This window comes from Phycodurus eques, chromosome 2 (genome assembly GCF_024500275.1).
Source record: "Phycodurus eques isolate BA_2022a chromosome 2, UOR_Pequ_1.1, whole genome shotgun sequence".
Lineage (NCBI taxonomy): Eukaryota > Metazoa > Chordata > Actinopteri > Syngnathiformes > Syngnathidae > Phycodurus > Phycodurus eques.
The window spans coordinates 4,870,411-4,888,229 of NC_084526.1; the positions used below are offsets into that span (position 1 = coordinate 4,870,411).

Consider the following 17,819-nt stretch of genomic DNA (forward strand, 5'->3'; position numbering starts at 1 on the left):
AAATAATACAAATCCTTCAATAGTGACTAAAGGGCTGTGAGAATTTTAAACACGTGTGTAATCTTTGTCATTGACATATGAATTATTTGTTAAATTGATAACTGTTCCACCACCATGATAGAAGTCTTCTACTTTCTTCTACTACATTTTCTTACCGAGAGTCTCGTTTGAATGCAATACGGTAAAAAAATAGAGACTGTGATTTGAGAAGAATGGACTCAGATGTGCTCTTACCTGTAATGGCCACTGTCCCCGCAACCTCTTCTTTGGAGAATATTAGCAAGGCGTCCTGTTCCTCGTCAAGGTCTGCTCCTCTCCATCCGCACTCCCAGGCGGCATCCATGCTCATCATGCTGATTGTCACGGTCATCATCCTCATGACGGTTGTGGGGAATGTGCTGGTTGTGGTGGCTGTGTTTACCAGCCGTGCCTTGCGGGCACCTCAAAATCTTTTTCTGGTGTCTCTGGCTTCAGCGGACATACTGGTGGCGACGCTGGTCATCCCCTTCTCCTTGGCCAATGAGGTGAGGATAAAACATAAGATTCATCATTCCATCATTAAATCGCTGAGTGGGGTTTTCTGACTGTTGTAAATCATCATTTTCTCTGAAATTAGATGTGTTGGTGAGATGCATACTGGATGCAAAATAATCAACAAATATTTGGGGGAAAATGATCATTGCACTGAAAATACAACAAAAGTCAGTCTTTGTAACTAATGTGATTTACAGTATTAAACATGAAAACATAAACATACAACACAGCAAAAATCATATGGATTCAGCTGCTTGCAAACCTTGACCTGTGAAAGACTCAATTGTTTTTTGTTTTTTTTTCCCAATTCAGTGTTTTATTATTATCACTGCAATGTTACTTTCAAAACCAACCTAGTTATTCAGTTATTATTTATTATGGTGTCAAATAAGAACACGGTCTGAATAATCACATATCTTGATATAAGAATTTTGATTACCTTTAGTTACATTTTATTTTCATTCATCTATTCCATGTGCCCTCACTAGTCTAAACATGGTATTCTGATTAAAATTGTGTTTGTGGAATAAGAAATATTTACTATTTTCAGCCATCTCAGTGGCCCGCCATTTTGGGTTTGTATTGCCCCCTGCGCTCCACTGAAAATGATGTCAACGGTGCCCACGTGGTCACGTGGCTTGCATTGTGAACGTCACATTGGCCACATCAACAAATGAGGCACCATTGACATCAGGTGGACACCAGCAGGGGTGGACTGCGTGGGAAACGTTGCCCGGGAGTCATGGACAAACTGGCCCAGTTCACGCGCGCCGTGGGGAGCCGGCAGCACAAATTTCACATAACCCAATGATTGAAAATAAATAAATAAATGAATTTGATGCTCTTTTGGACCGTAATTCCTCCATTCATCCATCCATCCATTTTCTGAGCCGCTTCTCCTCACTAGCGTCGCGGGCGTGCTGGAGCCTATCCCAGTTATCATCGGGCAGGGGGCGCATGGGCACATATAAACAAACAACCATTCATACTCGCATTCACACCTACGGGCAATTTAGAGTCTTCAATCAACCGACCACGCATGATTTTGGGATGTGGTAGGAAACCGGAGTACCCGGAGATAACCCACGCAGGCACGGGGAGAACATGCAAACTCCACACAGGCGTGGCCGGGATTTGAACCCCGGTCCTCAGAAATGTGAGGCAGATGTGCTAACAAGTCATCACTGTGTCGCTGCAGTATGTGTTAACGTTCATCTTAGGACACCATTTATGAAAGCCCTAGCAAACATCTGCACGCTCAGTTGATTCTTATTCTCTTTCTCTCTGGTTACTGGTTGTCTTGCACTGACTGACAGACAAGCGCCCCCCCCCCCCCCCCCCGCCCCCCTCCCCCATTTTACTGGTCCTAGAAGAGATGCAAGTTACATGGAACCAGCATGACACTACAGTATATAAAGTAGGCACCATTGTGTTGCTTTTAAATGGAGGAGGACAAGTTACAGTGGTTGTAGATTTGTGCTTCTCAAATGTTTCATACAAAGTACCACTCCCGAAAATACTTGGAACGAGAATATCTAAACCAAATACATATCATTCTGGAAGTACTAATATCTAGCACCACCAGAATGACCAACATTAAAATACAGTAGTGTCAGAGTCAGTGTTCATCAACGTCAAGGCAGGGGTTTCTTTGTTAAAACGTATTTGCCAGTAATATAGTCAAATGTACATAAGTAATGAATTCAACGCAAACATTTTGAACAGTGACTTATGGTGTAGTGGTACACTTGCCTAACTTCGGTGCGAGCAACCTGGGCTCAGTTCCCACTCAGTTCAGGGTGTAGTCTGCCTTTTGCCCGAAGTCAGCTGGGGTAGGCTCCCGCGCCCCACGACCCTAAACAGGATAAGCGGTGTTGAGAATGGATGGATATTTTGAACACAAAAGTGAAATAAAAATTGCACCTAAATAAATATTTGGAAACAAAGAATTATACGATTATGAAATACATCTGTATTCAACTTAAAAATTATATACAACTGAACTGTACTCAACAAATATACTGTAGTGGATAAAAAAAATAAAAAATTCAGCCACTGTTACATTGTTTACATTTTGAACATTTAATTCAGGGATCGTCAAATACCAATAGAGGGAGCCGGCGGATACTTGCCACAGCTTCCAAACCCAGTTGCCACTTACAATCCAGTCTTATACATTCATACTTTTACACATTCACACCATATTAGTAAAGTTTTTACAAACACACGGAAACACAGAAACACGGAATTTAAGTACGTACAGGACTCCGCCGTCCTAGCTTACTTGCCAGTGACTAGTATTACACAAGGTTTATTCTGCCGCAGACTTCTTCGTCGCGCAATTCACTCACTCTTTAATCCTTTTTCCAAAAAAAATTGTTAAAATTTAACTCACCAAAGTCGTCTTCAATCCTGTGGATTGTCGTCAACCTTCAGATCCCAGTTGAGAAGAATGAAGACCAGTCCCGGAAAGGGTCTCAATTGCCGTGGCCACGGTCTCTTAACTGGATGTCGGCTCCACAACTGGAATCCTCGGGTGTATTGACATCCGGCTCGAAGGACCAATTTTAATGTTGGATTTATCTCACCCAACACCAATAAAAATGCACAAAAGGAATGAATACACTGGTTTCTCTTTCTCATGAGGAGGACGTATGGGAGATTGTTCAGTTTACAGCCTCTCAACACGCTCTAAACAATCTCTCCCGTCGCTCCTGCAATTATTGGAAAATAGGAGGGTTTTACAAGACATAACGTTCCAAGCAGCAAGACACAACACAAAACATTGGACCAACATCTGTCACGTCCCCGACCACATCCGATCACGTCCTTGGTCAAGGCGCCCTTCCATCGGATGATGCTGAGTCATCTTCTTGAAGGCGAGGCATCTTCCTTGCTAAAAATCGTCCATAATACTAATGCAAGCTAAGCAAATAAATGATAACTTCTAAAATATATTTAACAACAGGCAATAAACAGCCCCAACAGCCTGGGAAAATGGGTGGGACATAAACACGTGGCCATAATTTGATTAGCTCAGCACTGACAGAAGTAGGCGAAAACATGTACGTACCCAAAATGGCTGCCCACAGAGATGGTTGCAAACGAGTTGATGGTCATGAGCAAACGCGGACAAGCAAACAAGACAGGCCGTGACTGCCGCGGACGCCCAGTGAGATCTTTAAATTATCAAAAAATTATGGGGTGTAACACAACGCCAACAATGAGGCGGGTCGTCCAGTGAACGAAGGGTCAAACGGTTCAAATCCTGGCTCCAACTGTCCACTGTCGAAGTGTCCTTGGGCAACACACTGAACCCTAAATTGCTCCCAGTGGGCCTGGCAGCGCCTTGCAAAACTGCATTGGCTCCCCGTGTGTTTCAGGATCAATTTGAATGGTTTTATTAGTTTTTAATGTCTCAATGGTCTTGGGTCATCATATCAATCCAATATGCTTTGATCTAATCAGTCCTCGCAGGTCCTGAGGTCCTCTGGCAGTGGCCTTTTAATCATTCCAAAAACTAGAACACCTGTGAAACAGCCTACCAGAGGGCATCAGCGTCAGATACCCTCTAAATTGTTGCCCTGCTCAGACGAGACGGCAAAACAAGCATTCACCCCCTCAGTACATACACAATGAATGGAAAAGTCGCGGAGGTCAATCGCATTGCCAAGTGCAGTGTGAAAAGGTCTTAAGCCTGTGCAATCTGATTGGTTAAATTTTAAAAAGGCTTTTTCTAATACTATGTATGGATCATAAGCACTCTTGAGTCTGAAGGTCCTGGATACATTACATTGACATAGCAACATAGAAGCTGAAATCTGATTGGACAAAAAAAGGACAAATGTAAAATACACACTACTGGAAGCTGGGCAGCCAAGTGAATGGCTGTGAAATGAGGATACTAGACTGTTGAAAATAAATTTATAAAATTTCATTTAGGTTGTAAATGTAGGTCAGTGTTTCTCATTGTATTTTTACCAGCAGGGAATTCTTTGTAGGCCCTGACTGTACACCACTGCAACCATAATTTTACAGTAAACTCAAGTGTCAGCTCAACATGAATGAGTACACCTATTAAAGTAATCTTTTTATTCACTTTTAAATGTAAAATGTATTTGTTATACTTTTATAACACTTGAATGAATTTGTTAAAAAAAAATTAACTGCACATTGAAAAATCTCATTTTGAATCCATGACCCAGATTTGTTTTTTTTGTATAGCCCTTTTTTGTATAGCCCTTAATCACAAAAGTGTCTCAAAGGGCTTCACAAGCCTACAGTTAGCAGTAGCCTACAGCCTACAGTTACCAGCCGATGTTAAAAAACATCCTCTACTCTAAACCCACCAATTGGGCAAGAAAAACTCAAAACCCCATTTGGGGAAAAACGAAACCTTGAAAAGGGACCGCAGATTGGGGGATCCTCCTTCCAGGATGACCAGGCTGCAATGGATGTCGAATGGGCAACATCAAAAGGCGCCACAGGGTAGACGCCTTCGGTAGTTCTGCCTCAGGACCTGGCCCGGTCGGTCAGAGCAGAATCTTCCATGGCAATTACTCAGAGGGAAGTGGTCCACTTTAGATCTTGTCGCACTTAGTCGGTGCAAAACCCAAACAGCAGAAGACTCCTATTCGGTCAACGTCACCTCCCCCCTCTCTCCCAGCAGGAGACAAGGTGGGAGGAGATATGTCAAGTGGCAGTAAAACAGACCTACATGTACATTAACTAAATGCCAAAGAGTAGAAATCAGTCTTAAGTTGGGATTTAAACATTTCTACTGAGGTAGCAGCTCTAATATCTCCGGGTAGGGTATTCCAGAGTACTGGAGCCCGAATAGAAAATGCTCGAGAGCCTGCGCACCTCTTTCTGTCTCTCGGAATCACCAAAAGACCAGCATTTTGCGATCGTAGGTATGGGGACGGAACATACGGTACAACTAAGTCAGTGAGATAGGAGGGCCACATTACCATGCATTACACAGTGCGTCCTACCCGAGAGAAAAGCTCTAAACCAAGAAAGAGCTGGACCTGTAATACTGATACACATTTCGAGGCAATCTAGTAGTATACTGTGATCAACGGTAAAGGCAGCGCTGAGGTTGAGTAATAATAGTATTGATGAGGTGTCACAATCCATCCATCCATCCATTTTCTGAGCCGCTTATCCTCACACGGGTCGCGGGAGTCTATCCCAGCTATCAACGGGCAGGAGGCGGGGTACAGCTTGGTTGCCAGCCAATCGCAGGGCACATATAAACACACAACCATTCACACTCACAATCACACCTCGGGGCAATTTAGAGTCTTCAATTAACATACCATGCATGTTTTTGGGATGTGGGAGGAAATCGGAGTACCCGGAGAAACCCACGCAGGCACGCAGAGAACATGCAAACTCCACACAGGCGGGGCCGGGATTTGAACCCTTGTCCTCAGAACTATGAGGCGGCTATGCTAACCAGTCCCCCACCGTGCCACCTTAAGACAAATCATTTCGGAAAAATAAGAAGGATATATATATATAGTCAGAACCATTTGTTATTTCACTGAGGAACCCAATATTGTCCAACAACATCACTACCATGGTTCCCACACTCTCCCTTCCAAAATAAATGTCGTCTCGACATTTTGACTGTCTCAGAGAAAATTTGTCAACAACCGCTGAGGAATGGAAGTCGTTGGAGTCAGTCTGTGGCCCCACAGTCTTAAGCATGGCATCTATCTCCAATTTCACGCATGTCAGTCGAAGACGTCACTGGCCAGGTGATATCTGTGTTATACTCCGTTCTTTATACAGGCAATGTATCTCAGAGTGAAAGGCTCCCATAACCTCATTAACTAACACATAAAATACTGTATGCCTCACATACACATATTTCTTTATATGGGTCAAGTTCTTGATATCTGGTACAGTGTCTCTAATAATGTGCAACAAATAACTTCCACACTTCACTGTGACATTTAACTCATGCTATCTGCTTAATATTGAAATTGCTTAATATTACAACAAACTCAGTGTCACTTTGACTATCACTTTGAACTGCGAAAACTACTTGTATCTTTGTGTGACTGAGGGTTAACCTAGAGTAAGGTAAGTCGTAAGTGTTTTGGGTGGCCGTCTGTTTCGAAAAAGATGCTTTCTCAGATGTGACGGCTGTGGGTCAGTCTCTCTCGCCTGCTTCATCACCTCCCTCCCTGCGTCCATCTCCATAGATGACAACTGTCTCTCAGGCTCCACCACACCACCATCATCATGATCACCGACGCCTGATTGCTCATCTCTTTCATCGACCTGATCTTCCCTCATTCTTGGATGAAATTCTTCCGCTTCAACTTGCAGCTGATGTCTTGGCTGGCCCAATGTTTCAACTGGATGAGTGGTCATACCTCTCCAACCATCGACATTGTCTGAACTGCTTTCTGAATCGGTCTCTTCCTGTCTTAACTGTCTTTTCTGCCATCCTTTTGGCATTGAGATTTGTTTCTTTTCTTCCTTTGTATCCAACATTTCCTCTTCCACATGCAGAAAGTTGCAGGGCAGTAGAGGTTCGTGTCCTAGTGCCCTTCCAGAACCATTCTCTGGTGGAAACACATAGACTGGACGCTTCTGTTTGAGGCAACTTCACACCTGTGTCACAAAATGAGACAGCTCTCTGCATATGTGGCCAATAAAATTGTTCACGAATGAGGCTCAGTTTCCACTCACACCCCAAGATGTCCTATTTTTTCATACAGTTCCTGGTAGACCAGTTGATGAAATGATGCAGGAAGTACTAACTGAGATCGAGTTGTAGATTTCCTTTACAAGGTACCGCCCTGGTTGACGCATAGCTTATTCCTTTCCCTTAAGAAGACAGATACGTCGTTCTTCTCTCTCTCTCTTTTGAAGAGATTTATGTTAAAATGGGTGTCATTTGTTCTTTTTCAACTCTGGAACACTGCGGAAATGATAACGGGACACATCCATGGTTGTCAACTTCACGCCATGTTTCTGATAGCAGCGCAAGACCTCTCTTAGGTCATGGAGGTGATCTTGAAATGACGGGCTGTGGACAAGATTGTCATCTAGATATGGCTGGGACGTTTCATCTCTCAATCCTTCCAGGCACTCCTCCATACTACGCTGGAACTCTGCTGGAGCCAAGAACAGACCAAAGGGGATCCTTATCCACTCATATAAATTCCAAGGCATTATGAAAGCGATGAGTGGTCTACGACTTTCTTCCAGGAATGCCTGACGGTATATACCTTGCCCTGGTCCAACACGGAGAACCATGCAATTCCACTCAGACTGTTCAGCATATCTTGTACACGAGGGATGGGGTGGCAATCTGGAATAGACTTCTATTTAACTCAGGATACTCCATGCATAGATGTAGACTGTCATCCTTTTTTCGTATACATACAATGGGTGATGAGTATGGGGATCGAGATTTCTGGATCCATCCACGATTCAGTAGGTCCTCTAAATACTCCTTCATCTCCTTGTGAAGTGGAGATGAAGGGGGGGGGGGGGGGTCCCATAGATCCTCTTTGTTATTGTTCAACTGTTGGTCATTTTCTTCACCTCCACTTGCTCTGTTTTTTTCTGTTGGTGCGAACTGCTGCAGGTGTTGGTCCACCCTCTTTGTTTCCACTTGTTGACTTGTTTTTGCTTACTGGTCTGACATCCACAGGGTAAATGGACTTCCTATCACTGTGCGAGGAGTGAGAGTGATGTCATGGGTACTTTTGTTTGTGACTGGGATGGACACTTAGGACAAGTGCCCCTTTGGTAGGCGAATCACACTTTCTTGAACCTTGACCCCTCCTGGCAACTCTGAGATTCCAAAGAGCTCCAGTTTAAAGACAACTTCCTGGTCTGTAAGGTGGGCCCCTGTTCTCACACTCCACTTGATCTCTTTTGTCTGACCAGTTGGAATTAGTCTTTCGTCTCCCCACTTTGACCAACCCCTCCTTGTCATCTTGGTCACTGCTACGTACAATGTCAATCAGCCCAGTTGCTTTTTTACAGTTAACGGCAAATGCGTCTCTAACAACGGCAAGTGTCACATCTGGTTGCTGTTCGATTCCATAACAAACTCACTGTTTGATCCCATTATAGCCAATAATCGGTGGGTCTGCTACCTCTGGCTCATTCGATACCAGCACAGGCACAAGCATCCCTGGATTTGGGCTATTGTGCAATCCCATCTTGAATTTCAGCTCCACCCATCCAGCAAATGTTATTGGTGTCTGATTCGCTACTCTTCCCACAAGAGTCTCACCTTCACCCAAGATGTCTTCTCAGCTTCTTAGCCTGGTTTTCGGAAGGCACGTTTTTCTCCAGTTCTCATTCATAATGGTGACCTGTGAACCTGTATCCCACAGTGCTTTTGTTGGTACTCCCTCAAAACTACAGTCTCCAATGCATTTTTCCCCGATAACAGCTTTTAACTTAGCGTACCGACACAATGAAAGATGGCTTGTATACGTAGCTCCTATGGTCTGTTTAGCATTGGCATCTTTGGCTAACTCAGTTTCCAGCTGTCTAATTTTCTCACAAAGAAGCTCATGAGTCTTTGAATTTGGCACGCCCTTTGCTGGGGCTACTGGTTTTGGCGGAGAGACCATCTGAATGGTTACATTCATGCCATCAGATTTTTCCCCATACAGCTTCTGCCCCCTACAGCCTCTAGAGAAATTTCTTGACTGCCCACACTTAAAACAGTGTTCACATTGGTCATCAATGTCCTGCTCCTGACACACTCTGCACCCTCTCTTAGCCCTTCAAATTGTTTTCATCTGCCCTTGAGGATGAGCTAGATTTCTTCTGATTTCAGCCATTTTCACTTGCAGCAACCTGACAGTTTCATGAAGTCCTGACTCTTTGGAAGTATCCGAGGTTTGTGCATTACGACTCTTAGGCCTTGCAACTTCCGCTGACTGTTCTTGAACCCCGACTCTGGCTGCAGCTGGACTCTGGCTTGATCGACTGACTTGAACTTCTGCATGTACTTCATTGACTTTTGAGATGTTTTTCCTTTGCTTCGACTGCCTCTCTACTTCAACACTAGCAGCCTCGTTCATTTTCTCAATCAAAATCTCTTCTGTTACTCTCAGGCCATCGAGATAGGGTTTAAACTGAAACTTTACGTGATCACTTAACAGCCCAGTACTAACTGACCTCAAGAATTTCTTTTGAACCAGCTCTGTACTGTGCTGTTCATCTGATCCTCCATCTCTTGAAGCAATTAACAGCCTTTCCTTGAACTCAATGGCTCTAAAGAGAGAGTTTTGAGGGGACTCCCTGTTGTCTTGTGGAATCCTCAGCAGTCTGTGGTAAAGGTCAGTTGAACTGTCTTCCTTAAAATATCCCTTAAGTATGGTCCTCAGTTGCGGAAGGGTAAGGTCCCTCTTTATCTCCAGCAGGACTCAAAGCTGGACTTATTACCTTCACCACTGCTTCAATTATCTCAGTTTCACTGTGTCCCTTGCTGAAGCCTCGGTCAATCTGATGCATTAAGTTGGTGAATGAGAGTCTGTCTTTTTGTCCCTTTTCTCCAATCTGTCCACCAATGTTAAATTATCTCCTGATTGTGACTTTCGGAAACCTGTTCACAGCTGGAGGCATCAAGATTTGGTCGAACGGGGTTGAAATCACCTTTTCACTGAACCTCCTCACTTCCTCTTGAAGCACTTGGCTCTTTAATAGTAGCTGTGAGCATTTCTCTGACAAGCTAACTTCATCACCTGGTTCATGGCTGTGCTGTGCCGTCCTCATTGTATTTTCCTCTTCGTCACTATTTCCCACATTTTGTGTTTGCTCAGTGGGTTTTAATATTTTTCTTAGGTAACACGTTGCAACTTCATATTCTTCTTCATCAATAACACTGTCCATAGATTCCCTAATGTTTCTGATTAACGCTCGCTTTGTTGTGATATTTTCACTTTGGATTTTGGCCTCCATGCACACATGCTTTAGCTGGTCAAGTTGTAAAAGCCAGAATTTGTGAGACACTATCTCTGCCAGCTCCTCTAAATCCATTGTCTATGACATCACCACACCTCCGCTGCTACGTGCTCTTCTACTCCTCTCAACATGCACGGCGCGTGTGCGGGTGCCCCTGAGTTTGCGCTCCATCTTCACCAGGGTGGCATGTGTAAAAATCACCATGAGCTAAGCGTCAGTCATCCCAGCGGTGCCTCCAATATTTGTCGCACACATGGATATAAATAAATACAAGCATGCGGGGGGTTTTGAGAAGTGATCTCCTTTACTGCAACACGCACACATCAGCAACAATTACAGCCATTATAGCTGGATACTGTCTACTGCATTTTACAGGACCCTTTTTCCTGGTTTGAAGGACCCCATAGCTGTCTCAGGTGCCTTTATGAACTTCAACAACTCTTTTTATGATTAGCCACTAGTAAATTACTGTGGTCACTGTACATAAACATATTGTAACAAAATTAAACATACAAAAATTACATGGTAGGAAGCATTTATGTTATTTCACTTAGGAACCCAATATTGTCCAACAACATCACTACCATGGGTCCCACATATGTTTCTCTTTTTAAACTCTGATTGCCTCATCTTTGTATCATTGGAGCTGACATGTACATAGCTGAGTCCCTAGTGTTTTTAGCTCCATGCTGGTGTTTAGGCCTATTGCGAATCAGCTCCCCAAGGCTAGCGTCAATGTTGGTTAGTCTGGGCCCAGGAATAAACATTACATTGGCTGAGTTTTTAAACTTGATGTTACAAGTGATGGAGTCACCTATGACTAACGTGTGGGAGCCAGTAAACTGAGTAGGAATAGGACTACCTCAAGGAGTGAATCTTATGTGCGTCTGAACAGACTCTTCGCGGTTAGCTAGCTGCTTGGGGCTAATGCTCACAGGGCTAGTAGTAAGATTCAAAAGAGCCTTACAAAGTTAAAACAAAGGTAAGAGTAAAACTTAAAAATGTCAGGAGATGGGGAAAAGCGTTAAAACTTAGTCTCTCGGATGCACACAGCGTCGAGTGACCGGAGCAGCGTCTGATGTCACTTCCTCTTCTGATGTCACTTCAAGGCTCTCCCCTGAGCACAGAGCCAGAGAAGAGGGTGTCATGTGTGTGTGTTCCGGGTTTTGTCCTCCCCCCTGTTTCACACACACCTGCTCCTGTGAGCATCTTCACCACCTGTGCCTCGTTCACCCTAATTACCCCTTGTATTTAACCTCGTGTCTCATTCCCTCTCGTTGCCAGTTCGTTGTACCTTGTCGTCGCGTTCCAGCATTCCTTGTTTCCGCGTCACAGACTCACAGTAAGACTTGACCCTGTTCCGATTATCGACCGTGCCTCTTTGCCTCATGTTTTTGGATACTGTTGCCTTTCTTGGATTGCCTGCCTGTGTACCGACCTATGCCCGTCGATTACAGCTCTCTTTTTGGAAACTGTCCATTTGTTTTGGAGTCGTGCATTTTTGGGTCCTATCCTCTGTTCCGTTCATGACAGAACGAACTGGCCATAACATGGAGCCAGCAGACTCAGACCCGGTGCGCAAAGCCCTTCAAGCACAGGGTCAACACCTCTGTAAGCTGGATGAGCAGATTGCTGCCCTTCACCTTCATCTAGAGGGACTGTCAAGGCATCAGGACAATATGATGAAACAGGTGGCCTCGCAGTTTGAACGTCTTATGAAAATTATTCAAGAGAAGAAACCAGTTGGCACCGTCATTTCCCACCTGACTGGTCGTGCGGAGGCGTGGGCTACTGCTGAATGGAGCCGAAATTCCGCCGCGTGTCATTTATGGGCTTTTTTCGTAAAGACTATGGAGCAAATTTTTCAATTTTCCACTCCAGATCGTGAGGCAGCTCGCTCCCTTGTCACCTTACAACAAGGCAAGCGCAGGGTGTCAGATTACGCGATTGAGTTTCGCATTCTAGCAGCTGAGAGTCATTGGAATAATCGGGCGCTACTCGATGCCTTTTTTCAAGGACTATCCCCCGCCGTCAAGGATGATTTAGTCCCGCTAGACCTGCCGACCGACTTGGACACTCTCATCGCTCTCGCCGTAAAGATCGACAAGAGGCTTTTGGATCGCGAGCTAGATGGAGATCGGCGGAGGGCTGCGTCACCGCGCACTTGGAGGACGAGCCTCGGTGAGCAGCCAAACCAAGGCAGATCCCCTGGTTCCGGTCTCAACCCACTGGCTAGCGTCCCCACGGATGAACCCATGCAACCGTCTCTCCCCTGAGGAACGTCAACCTACTCAAGCCAGCCCGGGATCTTGTTTTTGTGTGTGAAATTCCTGGCCTGCCTAGAGCTATTATTCACAGCACCTTGCTTCAACACTCGTTGGATACATCGTCTTGTGGTTATTTGGCTGATCTTTGTCCCTTCTACAGCTACCACAGTTTTGGCTTCAATGATCCACAGTTGTCTTCGATCAGTATCTCAGAACTTTACAGCGTGTGAAAGAATCAGAATCATCTTTATTTGCCAAGTATGTCCAAAAAACACACAAGGAATTTGTCTCCGATGGTTGGAGCCGCTATAGTACGACAACAGACAGTCAATTTACAGAACACTTTGGAGACAGAAAGACATTGACAAAAAAAGAAAAAAACAGTCACTGAGCAGTAAAGGGTTGCTAGTTATCTGGTAATGCCGGTCCATTTTTTTTATTTTTTATTTTTTTGACAATTGTGCAAAAAGATGCAGAGTTCTTTAGCACTTAGAGCAGTTTGAATGACTAATATTGCAATAGTCCGGTGCAATGACCAATGTAGAACCGAGACCGCTGTGTAGAACTGCCTCAGCAGCTCCGGTGGCAGGCCGTGCTTTCTCAGAAGCCGCAGGAAGTACATCCTCTGCTGGGCCTTTTTGAGGACGGAGTTGATGTTGGTGATGTTGAAACTGTCCTTTTCAAGTCTGCAGTAGAAGGTATTCAAGTCATTGGCTAGTGTGCTTTTGTTCTCAGCTTGGGGGGGGATCGTCGCTTGTAATTAGTCAGCGATTGGAATGCATGCCAGACTGATTTAGAGTCATTTGCGCTAAACTGTTTTTCCAACGCATAGTTCCTCTTTGCAATGTTAATTTCTTTAGTCAGCTGGTTTCTAGCTCGATTATACAGGACCCTGTCCCCGCTCTGATATGCATCCTCCTTTGCTTGGCGAAGCTGCTTAAGTTTAGCAGTGAACCACGGCTTGTTGTTGTTGAATGTGCGAAATGATTTTGTTGGTACACACACATCTTCACAGAAACTGATATAGGATGTGACAGTGTTCGTATATTCATCCAGGCTGCCTGCTGGATTTTCAAAGACACTCCAGTCTGTGCAGTCTAAACAGCTTTGATGTTCCATCTTGGCTTCATTGGTCCACTTTTTCACTGTTTTCACTGTAGGCTTCGCGCATTTAAGTTCTTGCCTTTACGTCGGTATTAAGTGAATTAAGCCGTGATCAGACGAGCCCAGGGCTGCACGAGGTATAGCACGGTATGCGTTTTTTACCGTAGTGTAGCAGTGGTCTAAAGTATTATTTTCCCTGGTAGGACAGTCGATGTGCTGCTTGTATTTAGGGAGTTCGCGGTTGAGTTTAGCTTTGTTAAAGTACCTGAGAATAATGAGGGGTGAGTCCGGGAGTTTTTTTTTCAATTTCGTTGACTTGTTCGGCGAGCGTGTTAGCTTGAGGCGGAATGTAGACTCCAGCCAGTATGAACGATGCGAACTCATGTGGCGAGTAGAATGGTTTACAGTTCAAGAACAGCGACTCCAAATGCGCGCTGCAGTGTGTGCTTAGCTCCTTGACGTCCGTACACCATTTTTCATTGATATAGCGGCATATCCCGCCACCCTTTGTTTTAGGTGCCTCTTTTACACGCACACACACATATGCGCACATGCACGTACTATACGTTCTCTCTCTCTCTTAAGTAATTTGACTTTGTTTGATCTGCTGTGCTTTATCTAACAATAATATTTCCGAGGTCATATTTCTTTCTCCCCGATGCCAGATATTGGCCGCCGTTTGGTTTTGGTTACCACTTATCTCTTTGCTTAAACATGCTTAACAAATAGTGCCGATGAATTGCTATTCAAGCTGATCTCATGAATATGTTTCTATTGTCTCAATGTCACCTTAGTGACAATTTAAATTGCCTTGTCAAATGAAGACACTTAACTTCCAAAGTACTGTACATGCAGTACAGTTGTGCGTGATGTTTTTCAGTGGCTAAAACCCGGATCCGTAAAGAATTAAATGAGTTCGTTACACCGAAGATTATTGATGGGGGTCATTGTAAGTGTCGTGGTTCGCATATTTGACATTTTCTTTAATTTGGCATGGGATTGATTCTTACTCAGCTTCCTCGTGACTCTGGAGTGTCATCTTGTAATTGTTTTTTTCTTCTTTTCAGGTGATGGGCTACTGGTATTTTGGTTCCACCTGGTGCTCTTTCTATTTGGCTCTGGATGTTTTATTTTGCACTTCATCCATTGTCCATCTTTGCGCGATCAGCCTCGACCGCTACTGGTCTGTCACAAATGCCGTTAGATACAACCGCAAACGGACACCCAAACGGATTAAAGTGATGATCAGTGTTGTGTGGCTGATCTCTATTGTCATCTCTTCACCACCTCTTCTCATGATGCACACAGAGCAGAGTTGCGACTTAATGGATGAGAACAAAGACCCCCAGAAGCAGGAGTGTCTACTCAACAACCAGACGTGGTACATCCTCTCTTCCTGCCTTGTGTCCTTCTTTGCACCAGGGGTCATCATGATACTAGTCTACTGTAAGATATACCGTGTTGCCAAACAACGAGCCACCGTGTTTGTGGCTAAGAATGTGTTGGAGCCGCAGCCATCCCAATCTGAGACCTGTTTCGGTGGTGCCCATAGGACCACCCAAGGCGGTAAAGCTAAATGCAGAAAATCCCAGCACGAGCTGGATAACCCAACAACTGAGAAAAGACACAGCTCTTCCAACATAGAGAGCAACAGCAGCAGCCACAAGAGAGGAGAGTTGGACAGTATTAACTTAGAGGAGAGGACCCGGGAAGATGACATAAAAACATTGTCCTCGTTTTCTGCTTCACTCCGCTTCTCCAGGAGAGCTGGTGGGAAGGGGAAAACAGGGGCGAGAAAGGGCACTGAGGGACCAGCAAGCAGATTGAAGCCTTCTCCTCCATCTTGTGCTTCCATTTCGTGGGTATCAACCGATCACTGCTCCCATCATTTTCTCCTCCCTTCTCCTGTGACGCTCCGAAGCAGACAGATGTCTTTGTCCAAAAACAAAGTGGCACAAATGAGGGAGAAGCGATTCACGTTTGTTCTGGCAGTGGTGATGGGAGTGTTTGTCCTCTGCTGGTTTCCATTCTTCTTTACTTACAGTCTCCAAGCACTCTGTAGAGAGAAATGCATGATTCCTGATGCTCTCTTCAACCTCTTTTTCTGGATTGGCTACTGCAACAGTTGCCTGAACCCAATCATTTACACTATTTTTAACCGAGACTTCAGGAGGTCCTTTAAGAAGATTATATTCCAGACTCATACACGAACGTAAGATGTGAATGTATTTGCTCAAATACAAATGTGTATACAGTTGTAGCCTAGTTTACCACTGTTTTATAATGTTCTGCATTAAAGGGCTTGCCATGTACACTGAAGATTTCTTTATTATCTACCTACTCAATAGTTCATTCAATTATCATTTTTTGTAGGGACAACATGGCAGAGCAAGATGACTATAAGATATTTGAAGGTTGGGGTTGCAAATTCAGCTATCTTAATGTTTAACAGTTCACATATACAGGTCCAACTACCAGTCTGAATATTAACTGAGGAAAATAGCTGCAGGGCAGTCATTCCCCTTGGATCTGTGAGATGTCTGCATACTATAATCCTAATATTGACACTAAAAAGGGATTTAGGAGGAATATAACACATGGTGAAAGAAAATATTGGTGACTAGATATTGGTGTCTCAAAGTACAGCGAGAACCAAAGTCGAGCACAGTCTGTTCTGTTCGACCTCCAGTTTTTTCAGTTTTCAAAACATTATTTTTTCAGAGGAATCAAATATATGACTGAGAGTTTAGTCATATATTTGTACACATAAGTGGAGATGTACCTCAGTAATTGAGTACATGCTTTGCATGTGTGCTGAATCCCGCCTTGGCAACACCATTTTAGGATGGTAGCTCATCAGTAAGGATTTTAGCTCTGGTACTCCAGTGTCACAATTTGTGTCATTATAAATATCATAATTTGTTAGCACATCATGGAGGTTTCCCTGTAATTTAACAACACACCGACAGTACATTCTGAGCTTTAACACAAAGTAAATACATAACTTAAAGTAACAGATCCAAATGAAAAATAGCAGTTTTTTTCAAAACACAGCAAGATTCAATTGACACCTTATAGCTAAATGCATTAAACATTCATGTGCAGCCAGCAGATTCACTGAGCTCCAGACAGAGAGAACAGGAAGCGTATGAAACAGCTTCTCAACATATGTCATCATCCTCATACTCATGGGTATCATAATAATTCCCTGAAGCTCAGCGCAAATTCATGGGGCGTGCTCCTGTGTACCAAGAGAATCTTTTACCTAAAGTAAAAGCAAAATCTCATCGTGAAGCATCCTTTTATTATTGTCCTCCGCACTGAAGGAAAACCCTTCCTAAAGATCTGAGAGGAGCCACTTGCATCGACATTTTTAAAGGCAAACCTAAAACTTGTGTTTTTTAATTAATAAATATATGAATTATAATATTTCATCATTATAATACCCCTCCTTGAGCCGTCACCTTGTCGTGGTGGAGGGGTTTGTGTGTCCCAGTGATCCTAGGAGCTAAGTTGTCTGGGGCTTTATGCCCCTGGCAGGGTCACCCATGACAAACAGGTCCTAGGCGAGGGACCAGACAAAGCACGGCTCAAAGACCCCTAATGATGACGACAAACAATGGACATCGTTTTCCCTTGCCCGGACATGGGTCACCGGGGTCCCCCATTGGAGCCAGGCCTGGTGGTGGGGCTCGAAGGCGAGCGCCTGTTGGCCGGGCCTGAACCCATGGGGCCCGGCCGGGCACAGCCCGAAAGGGTAACGTGGGTCCCCCTTCCCATGGGCTCACCACCTGTGGGAGGGGCCATAGGGGTCGGGTGCAGTGCGAGCTGGGCGGTGGCCCAAGGCGGGGACCTTGGCAATCCGATCCCCGGCTACAGAAGCTGGCTCTAGGGACGTGGAATGTCACCTCTCTGGCAGGGAAGGAGCCCGAGCTGCTGTGTGAAGTCGAGAAGTTCCGA

The 17,819-nt window shown here is 44.5% G+C and overlaps 1 protein-coding gene across 1 annotated transcript; it reads left to right on the forward strand.

The window, feature by feature from the left end:
• Positions 1-212: 212 nt before the first annotated feature.
• Positions 213-16,075, forward strand: LOC133414932 (alpha-2Db adrenergic receptor-like). Its single transcript, XM_061700671.1, has 2 exons — positions 213-524; positions 14,927-16,075. The coding sequence occupies exons 1-2, from the start codon at positions 213-215 to the stop codon at positions 16,073-16,075; spliced, it is 1,461 nt and encodes a 486-aa protein (XP_061556655.1).
• The last annotated feature ends 1,744 nt before the right edge of the window (positions 16,076-17,819 follow it).